General features: G+C 48.8%; 1 protein-coding gene across 1 annotated transcript in view; it reads left to right on the plus strand.

The window, feature by feature from the left end:
* The window catches only part of LOC138285856 (transient receptor potential cation channel subfamily V member 1-like), a 342,258-nt gene that overhangs the window by 260,305 nt on the left and 67,632 nt on the right, over positions 1-14,321 (plus strand). Inside the window, exon 11 of the mRNA XM_069226332.1 lies at positions 7,630-7,700. Coding sequence (XP_069082433.1) covers positions 7,630-7,700 — 71 coding nt within the window. The remainder of the gene's footprint in view (positions 1-7,629; positions 7,701-14,321) is intronic.

Consider the following 14,321-nt stretch of genomic DNA (forward strand, 5'->3'; position numbering starts at 1 on the left):
CTCCCCAAACTTGTGCACTTTGCAGTATCTCTTTGAGGTGCGCTTTCATCCCAGTAGACCTCATGTGTTCAAAATCTTTTGGCTCAAAATCTAATCTGTAACTTCTCTTCAAATGTTTGGTATTCTCTAAGTCTATGCCGTACTTGTCTGCCAAGGTGCACCTTGCTCACTTCTCTAGTTATCTTTAGGCACGAGTACCTCAGTTCTGCTTCCATGTATGACTCTAGCCTGTTCACACCCATGTTCCCTTCAACGAGTTCACCTGCTTCCATACCCAACCTCACATAGTTCAGGTATTCTTCTCCTTCCGCTCTCCCTGCTACTTTAGGAGCAGTCTGTGGAGTATTAAGCTTGTCTAACCAGTCGGTCAGCTGTTGTGCTGTTAAACCCTGCAATGAGATATTCCCAGCCTGCACTAAAAGTGTCTGTGGTACATTCACACTCGAGATCTGCGGTGTCAGCAGCCTCGAACCTGACTGTCTCATGGCATCTGGAGGAGCCCCAATCGGACTGAAATCTAGCAAAGATCTGGATTCATCAAATGTCGGTTCCACTGGAGTCATCACTTGAGGGCTTCCTACGAACCCTCCTCTTGTCATGTTTTGTGTCATTACCCCTTGATCGCATACACTAGGCTTCACCTGCGCATGCAATGGTATTGGCAGACCAACCGTAATAGGCAAAGATATGGCATCTAGTGTCTGTCTGTTTCCCAAAACCTGTGGAAGACGAACTCCCATATTCTGGCTCATCACTGGTGTCATGTCTGACTGCGCTCCTGTAACCAAAGTATATCTTGTTATCATTTGTGGCTGCACCTGGGGCAGTAAGCGTGGAGTTGGTTCAGTCCGAATCAGCTTTGGTCTCGAATATACCGGCTCTGTCGGTACCATCAGATTAGTCTCTAAAATGGGTACATCAGGGTAAAGCCTCTGAACCTGCGGCGGCTGCAACTGAGGTTGCATCACCTGTGTGGTGGGCACACCAAAACTGCTCTGCATCGGAACTGGTGTTGAGACAGGACTAACCTGTGTCGGATTCATTGTCACCTTCTCTTGTGTCAAACCTGTAGGACACGCATTAGTACTTGGTCTATTTTCGTCTATTGCATATGGCGGTGGATGATCATGCAGTAACTGATTAAGGAACTCATCATCATCTGAGCCCTCTTCCTCTATCGAGGACTTCTTAGCTTCTTTGTCTCTGGAAGGACTTTTGTCAGTCTTACGGGTAGCTTTCCTCCCTTTGTCTTCACCCTCTTGAGCTATCGCTGGAAACAGCTTAACTCCATCTATTGTCTCCTTCCTCCACATCCTCTGCATGCTATCCCATCTAGCCTCTGCTAGTGTCTTTTCCGCTCTCCTCATTCTCCTCTCAAATTTATGTTGTTGTTGCTGTCCTGCCATTAGCTCCCAAATTTCTAACGTCTCAAACTGTGCTGGCCTCGGCTCGGAGGTGGCTTCAGATCATATAGCACCATCTGCAAATTCTCCAAAATCCTCATATTGAACATCCCATTTACAGGGAACGCCAAGCTCCCCTGTCTCTCCGTCACTTTGCACCATTGCTTTAGCCAAAGACATGGCGCGATACCCTTTTCCTCCATTACAATATAAGCCGGTGTACCCTCTGGCGGTGTAACCTCCCCTACACTCGCGGTGATGTATACATCTCCCCTCAAAGCACTCTTTAAAGCCTTAAAAAAAATTCATCTTTTTGTCTTTTATTTTGTTCAAACTCAAATTAGGAAGTGACATTAATTCCCAGAATTCTCTTCGCCTACCTTCTCAACCAATTGCCTCTCACGGATGCGACCCTTCTCACTAACCAACCTATCCCAGCGCGGCAGCAATGACGTCACACTAACACGTACTGCGGCTGACAAAGTCTTGTGGCTTGTCTTCCCACTCTCAATTCACACAAAACTAATGCAATATATTGAGAGCACCAACCAAAATAAAACTAAAATTTTCCGGTTTACTACAGGAAGGGTAACACAATCGCTTCAGAACTTTACAGAGATTTTGCTTAGCCTCGGGCTGCTACTTTCTCCTTCTCAGATCCAGCACTCGCAAGCAAAATTTGACCCGCAAATTCTACTCTCGACTTGTCAATGGATTATTGTACTAGCGCACTTTAGAACTCACCAAATATCCATCAAAGTTTTCATTCACTCACTTTGACTCAAACTCGACTCGTCAACTTCACTATCGACCTATTAAACCGCACAAATTACAACATAAACCAAGTGTCTCATACACTTATCAATATACTCCGGAGTCTTAGACCACGCTGGGTCCGTACATCATCAACAACTACGTGGACAATTATGAGCTCAAAGCGCCACACTCACATGAAGTTCGCCGACTTCCCTACTCTCATACTGCGGAGTACGCCCACTCCTACTAAAACATCATCATTTGGCCTAAAATCCTCACAAACATCACAATTCACCTGCGATTTGCATAAGCTGTGCAAGCACAAAACCTACTTCATTCACACTATCACTAGAACGCCGAGAACATACTCAAACTCCCTTCATCAAGCTCTGAGATTCCGAGAAAGTAATTTGGGACTTAGGGACACATCACCTCTCCAATTTGCATCATTGAAAAAGAAAAAACCCACAACAACCCAATTTTTCGGTGCACCTTAGCTACCACGAAACCACTTCACCTTGTACCATCCGTACCATGACCTCAATCTCTACCAAAACTGTTGATCTTTCGTACTGGGGCCCCAAAGGGCCAAACCATCCTCTGCTACCAACAACTGTTAGTGTGTCAGAGCCTTAATAAGTGAACTTACAAGGAGACGCGTTTAGGTCGATAAACCTTGGGACCGCGTTTGGAGACTTCCCAGTACGAAATATTTCCTTGGCATCATAAATCAATAGATCAATACAACAATCAATAAGAACAATCACTAATCAATAAGCAATCAATAAGAATCAATAAAAGAACACACCATGACCTTTCAGTCATGAATAACCACACCAGTTTAGTTTAATTTAGTGTTAGGATATTTATTTCCCTATTTGTTACAATCTAATATCATGTTTATTCATCTCAGTAGCAATAAGCACATCAAAACCACTATTGTTTGGCAATTGGAACACAACTTAATCAATGCATAGATTATGATCATTCAGAATTTAGGCACATCATTAATATAAATCAACTTAGCAGAGTCTCATTAGTACGTGATTCAACAAAGCAAGAACTCAGTCATTAGTCTATTCGCATTGGATATTAGTGAACACCTTAACTAACCTCAAATTAGCATTAGCATGTTGGGCTTCATGCAAAACATTTTAGTGAACACAAATTTAGAAAACATCAGACAATTACAATTTGCATCAGATAGTTACCAATCCAAAGGATTGGCAAGGAGCGTCAGTCTTCCTCCCCAGGACATCAGTTCATCAGCATCAGGCAAGGTACGACGGGCAAAGTCTCAAGATAGCATAGTTAAGGAACGTATTTCTTCCCTCAGACGGAGGAGAAGATAATATCAAACAAAGATGGGTAGAGGATGGTTCTAAGGTGACAGGACAACTAAACTAAAGTATGGCAACTGGCAAAAGTCTTTAGCAAAAGTCTCATGGCAAAAGAATAAATGGTAATGTCTATGGCAGAATGGCAAAATGTCTCTGGCAGAAATGTCCCGTTTTCTCCTTGGGTCCCGCCGTTAAATCAAAACTGTCTAACTATTTCCTAATTCCTTATTTGATAATATTTGGTGCAATGATATCTCTGCCAATCGCAAGGTAAGTCCCCTGCTAGAATTTTCCTCAATTTGCAGTTCTCATGTCACATATTGGTCCAGGTTATTGACGTCTTCAACGGTTGGAATGTCAAGTAGCAAATGTTACACTTTGCGCTCCAGCCAGTGTCTTCATTGTCTTTGCCTAGGAAAGTTAGCCTTGCACCTGTTACGAATTACACTGTTGCATTTAGCAAGAACATCGCCTTGAGCAAGTCGGTTCTCATGAGAAAGAATTTAATACGGTTACACACACATAATTTCTGGAAAAGTACAGCTTCGTGTCCTTCAGGAAAAACAGCACACTACACGTTACAAAAAGCAATTTAAATATGAGGCCAGGCAGCTAGGCCCAAACCCTTGCTAAATTAAAGCCCTTTCTGTTTAATAAAGCAAACTCTTAACATATAACCTAAAGTATGATATATTAGTACAAATTAAAACATTATTGCATAATATTTCATCATTAATAAGCCTTTTCATTAGTCTTCGAATACATTGGTAGCCACTCCCCGTGGGCACATTTTAGACGAGTGCATTATTTTTCTATGTTAACACATTTCTGTGCAGCTTTCTCACACATTATATTTCAAGCTTCGGATTAATATTGCTTTTAAAACTACATACTCCAACAGATGCAAACTGTGATTCTTTCCTTATAAACTTTTTAAGTCTCTTTTTCTTATTTTCAGAGGGGCTTCCTCAGAAAAAGATAATTTAAACGCAAAAACAAAATGGTGGATGTGTGCTTTTGTTTAAAGTTCTTACGCGCGTTTTATTCCACAATCTTTTGTATCTCAACTTTATGTGACCAAGCAGGCTGTTTCCCAGTGCCACAGCGAGTGCTCTTCAAATTCCCCCTAATTTTGTATTTTTTTAAAATCCGTCCTTTGTCCAGTTTACCTTACAAAGGGAACTGTTAGAAATGGGGTTTTTAGTTGACAGTCAGGTTACCCCCTGTCCAAGCAAGAACCCTCACTCTAGTCAGAGTAAGTCACACACAATCCAAAATTATCCTGTGCCCACCCTCTGGTAGCTTGGCACGAGCAGTCAGGCTTAACTTAGAAGGCAATGTGTAAAGTATTTGTGCAATAAATCATACAATAACACAATATAGCACCACAAAAATACACCACACAGTGTTTAGAAAAATATGTAATATTTATCTGGATATTTGCAGGTCAAAACGAATAAAGATGCAATATGAAATTGTAGAGATATCACTGAAAAGTGATATAAAGTGTCTTAAGTCTTTAAAAAGCAAACAAAGGGCCTGATTCTGACCCTGGCGGCCGGTGACCGCCAGGGTCACCGGCCACGGGAGCACCGCCGACAGACCGGCGGTGCTCCGAAGGGCATTCTGACCGCGGCGGTTCAGCCGCGGTCAGAAAGGGTAAACCGGCGGTCACCCGCCGGTTTAACGCTGCCCTTCTGAATCCTCCATGGCGGCGGAGCGCGCTCCGCCGCCATGGGGATTCAGACACCCCCTACCGCCATCCTGTTCATGGCGGGAAACCCGCCATGAACAGGATGGCGGTAGGGGGTGCCGCGGGGCCCCCGTAAGAGGGCCCCGCAAAGTATTTCAGTGTCTGCTATGCAGACACTGAAATACGCGACGGGTGCCACTACACCCGTCGCACCTTCCCACTACGCCGGCTCAATTCTGAGCCGGCGTCCTCGTGGGAAGGTTGATTTGCCCTGGGCTGGCGGGCGGCCTTTTGGCGGCCGCCTGCCAGCCCAGGGCAAATCTCAGAATCACCGCAGCGGTCTTTCGACCGCGGTGCGGTGTTCTGACGGGGTTACTTTGGTAAGAATGACCCCCAAAGTCTCTTTCAAGCACAAAGTACCTGGTTTAAAGTGGAAAATCTCCGCAAATGGCCGCAGAGGAAGAGATACGTGGAAAAATGGTGTGTGCGTCAATTTCTCCCTTGCACACACGGACATGCGTCGTTATTTTTCACGCGGAGAAGTCGGGCGTCGTTTTCCAGCACGCGGACAGTCTCCTTCTGTGGTTCGCGGGATTACCAGATGTCTCGGGGTCTGTGCGTGGAATCCTAGGCTTGTTTTCCATCTGCGCGTCATTCCGGTGGGCTGTGCGTGGAATCTTCTCCCTCATGGCAGACGTCGCGTCGATTTCGTTTTGGAAGTCGGGCGGCGTTGTCCAGGCGAGGCAGTGCGTCAGAGTTCCAGTCGCACCGCAGGCGTCGCGTCGAGCGGCGTGTTTCCGGATCGGCGTGCGGTGAATTTTTCACCGCGGAGCAAGCTGTGCGTCGAATTTTTCACCCCACAAGGCGTCCAAATGAAAAAGAGAAGTCTTTTTGGTCCTGAGACTTCAGGGAACAGGAGACAAGCTCTATCCAAGCCCTTGGAGAGCACTTCAGCAGCAAGGCAAGAGTTCAGCAAGGCAGCAGGGCAACCGCACGGTAGCAGTCCTTTGTAGAAAGCAGTCAGGTGAGTCCTTTAGGCAGCCAGGCAGTTCTTCTTGGCAGGATGCAGGTTCTGGTTCAGGTTTCTTCTCCAGCAAGTGTCTGATGAGAGAGGGCAGAGGCCCTGTTTTATACTAAATTGTGCCTTTGAAGTGGGGGTGACTTCAAAGAGTGGCTAAGAAATGCACCAGGTCCCCTTTCAGTTCAATCCTGTCTGCCAGGGTCCCAGTAGGGGGTGTGGCAGTCCTTTGGGTGAGGGCAGGCCCTCCACCCTCCCAGCCCAGGAAGACCCATTCAAAATGCAGATGTATGCAAGTGAGGCTGAGTACCCTGTGTTTGGGGTGTGTCTGAGTGAATGCACAAGGAGCTGTCAACTAAACCTAGCCAGACTTGGATTGTAAGGCACAGAAAGATTTAAGTGCAAAGAAATGCTCACTTTCTAAAAGTGGCATTTCTAGAATAGTAATATTAAATCCGACTTCACCAGTCAGCAGGATTTTGTATTACCATTCTGGCCATACTAAATATGACCTTCCTGCTCCTTTCAGATCAGCAGCTGCCACTTCAACAATGTATGAGGGCAGCCCCAATGTTAGCCTATGAAGGGAGCAGGCCTCACAGTAGTGTAAACACGAATTAAGGAGTTTTACACTACCAGGACATATAAACTACACAGGTAAATGTCCTGCCTTTTACCCACACAGCACCCTGCTCTAGGGGTTACCTAGGGCACACATTAGGGGTGACTTATATGTAGAAAAAGGGGAGTTTTAGGCTTGGCAAGTACTTTTAAATGCCAAGTCGAAGTGGCAGTGAAACTGCACACACAGGCCTTGCAATGGCAGGCCTCAGACAAGGTTAAGGGGCTACTGAAGTGGGTGGCACAACCAGTGCTGCAGGCCCACTAGTAGCATTTAATCTACAGGCCCTAGGCACATATAGTGCACTCTACTAGGGTCTTACAAGTAAATTAAATAGCCAATCATGGATAAACCAATCAACAGTACAATTTACACAGAGAGCATATACACTTTAGCACTGGTTAGCAGTGGTAAAGTGCTCAGAGTTCAAAAGCCAACAACAACAGGTCAGAAAAAATAGGAGGAAGGAGGCAAAACGTTTGGGGATGACCCTGTCGAAAAGCCAGGTCCAACAGGAACCTTGCTATCCACAAACCGTGCCATGCTTTATTCCCAGCACTGTATACCGTATTTGAGCCCCCCTTTGATCTAAGAGCTGTGATCTTCATAAGTCATGCTGACTTTTTAATTAATGGTATCATTGTGGGGAACTCATTTATTTCATCCTGGGGTTTACTCAATTGACCAAATAAACACAAATTGGATTTCTGTTTTTAGTTTGCCAAAAAACGATGCTTAGCAGAAATCATATTCATCCACACTACCACTAGATATCGCTGTTTCACTCTCTATTACAGATCGTGTACTTCTGTCGCAGACGTCCCTCATTGAAGATGATGATTATCGACGGGTATTTTGAAGTTCTTTTGTAAGTCATACACCCTGTTATACATATACACATATTTTGATACCTGACTATCTTATGGTCCATATTATGACTTGACTCGAATGTTGTTGTGGCAGGTGTTTTTGTTTCTGAAAATCTATTCACTTCAAAAAGCGTTTCCTGATTTTAAAGTGTTTGCCATACTGAGGATTGGGCTGGGGACACCCAGCACTCCACACAGACACACGTCAGTGATTAAATAAATAAGTATACATTCCCATGCAGTTTGGCAGCCTGTTGCAGACACAGAACCAGTAAAACTGTCAGGCGGACTGGTGTAAACACGCGTAGCAACATCCCTCAGACTGGTAGGGGCTAATTCCAGCATTGTTTCCATTGGTGCAGCAGGTGCTATAGCACCATGGCCTAGAGGCCTGAGGGGCCTACTGACCCCGGCCTATTGGTGTATTTCAGTGTTCAAATAGCGGCCAGGGGATCCATTTCCTTCATTGCACTAGAGTACGTAACACACTTACTACGCCATTGGAAATTGTCTATGTTGCGGGGTCTGTTAGGTCGACTTTTATGTGTGTTTTTACTACGTATGAATTTTGGGAGAACGAACCACAACCCTTAGCCTCTTTTCAAATTTAGCCAAATTATATTTTTTATAACCAAGTACTGGCAAAGACAACAGGTTATGATTTTGTTTAGTGTAGGAACACACTATCCAAACAACACATTGACAAAGATCACACATGCATACACATATAAACACATATAAACACAGAAACCACTGGTGCCAGTGCACACATAGTCCAACACTTTCACAGACGTTACGTCGACTTTTATGTTTGTTTTTACTACGCACGGATTTTGGGAGAACGAACAACAACCCTTCGCCTCTTTTCAAATTTAGCCAAATTACATTTTTTATAACCAAGGACTGACAAAGACAACAGGTTATGATTTTGTTTAATGTAGGAACACACTTTATCCAAACAACACATTGACAAAGATCACACATGCATACACCTATAAACACAGAAACCACTGGTGCCAGTGCATACATAGTCCAACACCTTCACAGACGCCCACACACACACCGGGCGACATACAGGTATCCATGCACGCATACCTACATTCACTGATGCCCACACAGACAGCATGCACACCACACACTATGGGGCATAATTATACTCTGCGCTGGATTTACGTCATTTTTTTTTTACGCAAATCCTGCGCAAACTTAACTCCATATTTATATTTTGACGGTAGACCTGTCTAGCGTCAAAATATTGGAGTTAACGTCATTTTTTGCCTGCGGAAAACTACCTTGCTTCAATGAAGTGCAAGGTAGGTGTCCCGGGCCAAAAATGACTCTAAGGCCTTTGTGCCTTATTTATCCTCCCATGCAAAAATCACATACGGGAGGAGGAGGGCCTTAAATAATGGCGCTAAGCCAGTTTAGCGCCATAATGTAACACCTGGGTCAGGCGTTAGGGGACCTGTTGGTTAGAGGCCATGGAAAAGGCCCAGAGATGCCCTTCCCTGCACCCAGGGACACCAGGGACACCAGGGACACCCCAACCCACCCCTGCCCACACCTGGAGGACACCTAAGGATGGGGGGGCCCATCCCAGGTAAGTCCAGGTAAGTTTTTTTATTTTATTTTTAAAGTGCCATAGGGGGGCCTAACTAAGACCCCTGGGCATGGCCATTGGGCTGGGGGACATGACTCCTGCATTTATTAAGACAGAAGTCATGTCCATGGGGCTGGTGCGTCAAAAAATTACGCTAGTCAGGTTATCGCCATTTTTCTGACTCTAACCTGACTAGCGCCATTCTTTGACACACAACCTCATGTTTCCCCTACGCCTCCCCCATCCGGTTAGCGTAATTTGTTTTTACGCTAATTGGGCCTTACCGCCGGCTAGAGTCATTCCTTAAATATGATGCCCGGCTGGAGTCCAGGAATGGCGCTACAGACCGAGATAGAGCGAGACAGACATATGGATGCAGCCTTCAGAGCCACTTAGGCCCTCCTTACAACCCTGGCAGTCGGTGTTAAAGCGGCGGTAATACCGCAAACAGGCCGGCGAAAAAAAAAAAGGAATTACGACCATGGTGGAAACCAGCAACATTGACAGCCACTTTAACACTCTGACCGTCAGGGCGGTACAAACAAACACTGCGGCGGTAACCACCAACAGACAGGCAGAAGACAATGTACCGCCCACTGTATTTCAAGACGCCTATCCGCCACCTTTTCCGGGGTGGAACCAACGCGATCAAAAGCACGCAGAAACAGTACACAGAAGGGAAAACAGTCACCCCTTGACACCCAACGAGGAACCAGGACGCCATGGAGCCCGAACTTCAGGTGTTACCTATGTTGGTTTACCTCCTCTTCCACCAGGAGTACGAATGGCGGCGGCAGCGACCACGGTGAGTACTGCACCTAGCACACAGGGGAGGTGGGGAGGAAAAAGAGAGTGACACACACACACAACACGCAACACCCCCACCCTCACCCTCACACACACCAACATACACACAAATACATGCAGCAACATTACAGATACACCCCCCCCCACTCTCTGGAAGAACGCAAGGACAAAAGGAAATGATTGTAACGATTGTAAAAAGAAAAAACCATAAGTCAAAAATCAAAATTCAGTATATACAAATATGTACACCAACTACACAAGTCCGGATAGTGTACCAATCATTGTCCGTGGACCACTGGGCCCAAAATGCATGGACAAAGCCCACAATAGATACCTGACTGGAAACGGAGAGAACACTGCTGGGGCATCAGATCGAAAATACACAGGCACCTCAGGGAGAGTGGGGGGAGGGGGGCACCTCAGCCGGATGAACGCACGACGCCACTGCTGCACGAGGGGGCTCCATGCTCACTGCTGTATCCTGGGGAGTGCAAAGCCACAGTCTCTCAAGTCTCTCCAGTGGGTGGTTTGCCCACTGCTCTATCCTGGGGAGTGCAAAGCCACAGTCTCTCAAGCCACTCCAGTGGGTGGGTTGCCCATGATTGGTCCTGGGGAGTGCAAAGCCACAGTCTCTCAAGTCTCTCCAGTGGGTGGTTTACCCACTGCTCTATCCTGGGGAGTGCAAAGCTACAGTCTCTCAAGTCTCTCCAGTGGGTGGGTTGCCCACTGATTAGTCCTGGGGAGTGCAAAGCCACAGTCTCTCAAGTCTCTCCAGTGGGTGGGTTGCCCACTGATTGGTCATGGGAAGTGCAAAGCCACAGTCTCTCAAGTCTCTCCAGTGGGTGGTTTGCCCACTGCTCTATCCTGGGGAGTGCAAAGCCACAGTCTCTCTAGTGTTTCCAGTGGGTGGTTTGGCCACTGCTCTATCCTGGGGAGTGCAAAGCCACAGTCTCTCAAGTCTCTCCAGTGGGTGGTTTGGCCACTGCTCTATCCTGGGAAGTGCAAAGCCACAGTCTCTCAAGTATCTCCAGTGGGTGGTTTGCCCACTGCTCTATCCTGGGGAGTGCAAAGCCACAGTCTCTCCAGTGGGTGGGTTTCCCACTGCTCTATCCTGGGGAGTGCAAAGCCACAGTCTCTCAAGTGGATGCTATTCTCCACTGGTTCTGGAGGGGGCTTTGTGCCCAGAGTGCTTCATCCTGCCAAGGACTGAGGTAGTGGATGTGATACTCCACTGATTCTGGAGGGTGCCTGGTGCCCAGAGTGCTCCATGTGCAGTGCGGCGGGTACAATTCCATCACCTGGGTGTGCGTGCCACGAGATTGGCGAGGAACTGGTAGCACGATACGCCATGGAGGCAGCGACATACCCCACACTGCTGCGGCTTCGCCTTCTACCTGCAGGTGCAAACAGTGATGAAAGTCAGGCCTCATGGAAGCTGCCCAGGTTCCAGGAACTCTCCTCCAGCCTCAGACGACTGACCACTGGGGATGGTAGCCATGTCAGCGGTGGTGCCACTGTCCGAGGACGTTGCGGGGCTGGTGGCGGTGCTTGAGGCGGTGTCTGTGGCGGCAGAGCTTGCGGCGGTGTCTATGGCGGTGGTGCATGGGTCAGCACCTGCTGAGGGACAAAGCAGGACGTCTCCTGCAGCCTCGGATGGCTGCCCACTGGGGAAGAGGCTGGGGACTGTCGCAGAGGCTGTAGACGTGCCAGGGGCGGTGCAGGTGGCGGTGCAGGTGGCGGTTGTGGTGGCGGGGCAGCTAACTGTGTTCGCCGCCGTACAGGTTGGAGTGGTTGTGGACAGAAGGTGTGACACTGGTCCCTCAGTCGATGCCACTCTCCTGATCTGCTCTTCTGCTTTTGGCCCTTCCCCACCTTTGATGGTGCCGCTGTTGTCTTGCCACTATCCCCTTTTATTTTAGCCGAGCCCTTGGTGGCTGGTAGTTTTGGCGCACTCGATGACCCCGCAGTTGCTGGCACCACTGTGCCTGGGGATGTGGTGGCTGAGGTGCTGGGCTGGGACCTGGAAAGCCTGGCCCTAAGGGAAGGACGGGGGGTGGAGGTGTAGGGAAGAGGTCAATGTTAGCCAGGAAGAGTTTTTTAGACACACTGGGAAGGGAAGATGGATGGGGTTTGAGAGTGGAGGAAGAGGTCATTGTTGTAGGAGGAGTACGTCTGCTGAATTTGGGTGACGGTGCATGGGCCGGAGGATGGGGTGAGGTGGATGGCTGTTGGGTGGGTGTGTGCCTGCGTTTGTGTACTTTGGGTGGAGGGCTCACAGAAACACTGGGAGAGGACACAGGGGATGTGTGAATGGTAGTGGGGATGGTGAGTGCACGTGAGCGGTGTGTAGTGATGGGCGTGCTGGTGATGGAGGTAGTGGCTGAGGATGTAGTGCATGCAGGTGTGAGTGGAGATGAGACAGGGAGGGAGGAGGGAGACGTGGAGGAGGGGGACACAGTGGAGGAAATGGATGTTGGTATGTGTGCATGGGTATGGTGCTTGTGTGAGTGCCTGTGGGATGTGTGGTGCTTATGTTTGCCTGAGCCACTTTTGTCTATTGATGTGTGTGCATGCTGGTCTGATAGTGTGCTTGGGATAGGCTGGGGTACAGGGGATTGGGTCTGGGTGGAGGAAGTTGGAGGGGGGAGGCTGGACACAGGGACAATGGCTGCCATCACTGCTGAGGCCAGAGCCTGAAATGCTCTCTGTTGGGCTGCCTGGCCAGAATGAATGCCCTCCAGGTATGCATTTGTTTGTTGCAAATGCCTCTCAACACCCTGGATGGCATTCACAATGGTAGATTGCCCAACAGTGAGGGATCTCAGGAGGTCAATAGCCTCCTCACTGAGGGCAGCAGGGCTGACTGGGGCAGGGCCTGAGGTTCCTGGGGCGAAGGAAATGCCCACCCACCTGGGTGAGCGGGCACGAGACACTGAGGGGCTGCTGGGAGGGCGGTGCTGGTTGGGCGGGTGGCGGCCGTACCTGTTGGTGCGGAGGGCACAGAGGGGCCCGCTACTGCAAGGGAGCTCCTATCAAAGGAGGAGTCGCTGTCACTGCTGTCTGCTCCTGTCCCCGATGTGGATCTCCCCTCACCCTCCGTCCCACTGGTGGCTTCAGACACCGTTGCTTCACCCTCCAGGGCCATGTAGGATGCAGCTCCCTCCTGCTCCGGTGCCAATGCTCCTCCACCTGATGATGCTATTGCACACAAGAACAGGGAGACCACAAAAGGTGGGGGGAAGACAGAAGAAAAACATGTTCAGTGCATGCAACACCACTACCGTTGGCGGACACAACACACATGGAACAGCCCTCTGCACTACGCCATGCACTGACAGTTCCTAGAAATTTCAGCTGACCATGGGGTACCAGGCCTAAGCCCAATTGCTGCACACCTGGAAGTCTCAGGAGCCTGAATAGGTGTAGATGGCTCTTACCACTGGTGGGGGTTGGGGTGCCACATAGCCTGCCTCACAAGGGACCTTGCCTAACAAGTTCGCCCTGTCCTAGGGGAACCCACTGCCCACATCCCCCACCCAGACACCTCGTAATGCGCGCAGAGTTAGCTGAATGAGAATGTACTCACCCCTTTATGGCTGCTGTGATGTCCTCAAGCGCCCATCCAACTCCGGATATGCCACCGCCAGGATCCGGACATCAGGGGGGTCATGGTGCAACAGGCACCCCTCCCACGTTGGGAGGCCATCCCCAGCTGGGCCTCCGCCATCCTCTTGCTCCAGCGGCGCAGGTCCTCCCATCTTTTACGGCAGTGGGTGCTCTGTCTGTGGTAGACCCCCAGGGTCCGGACGTCCTTGGCGATGGCACGCCAAATACCCTTCTTCTGGTGGGGGCTGACCTAGAGGAATGGTACAGGGGGAAAGGCAATTACTGACCACCAGTTTCCACCCATGCCCTGACGCATATACACTCAGCATCCGCACATGCAGGCCTCAGCCCCTCTCGTATCTTCCATCCACACCACTCAAAACAGGCATTGCCCATGCAGCATGCTCACTGTGTACTCACCTGTTTGTCTGGAGGACCGTAGAGTAGCGTGTACTGGGGGAGGACCCCATCCACTAACTTCTCCAACTCCTCCAAAGTGAAGGCAGGGGCCCTTTCCCCAGACACTCGAGCAATCGTCGCTTCCAGACACAGGCCACAGCAGCACTTGCAGTGTAGGTCCTCTCCTGTCGAAGGTCAGGTATTGAGT

Source organism: Pleurodeles waltl, chromosome 3_1 (genome assembly GCF_031143425.1).
Source record: "Pleurodeles waltl isolate 20211129_DDA chromosome 3_1, aPleWal1.hap1.20221129, whole genome shotgun sequence".
In the NCBI taxonomy this organism is placed as follows: domain Eukaryota; kingdom Metazoa; phylum Chordata; class Amphibia; order Caudata; family Salamandridae; genus Pleurodeles; species Pleurodeles waltl.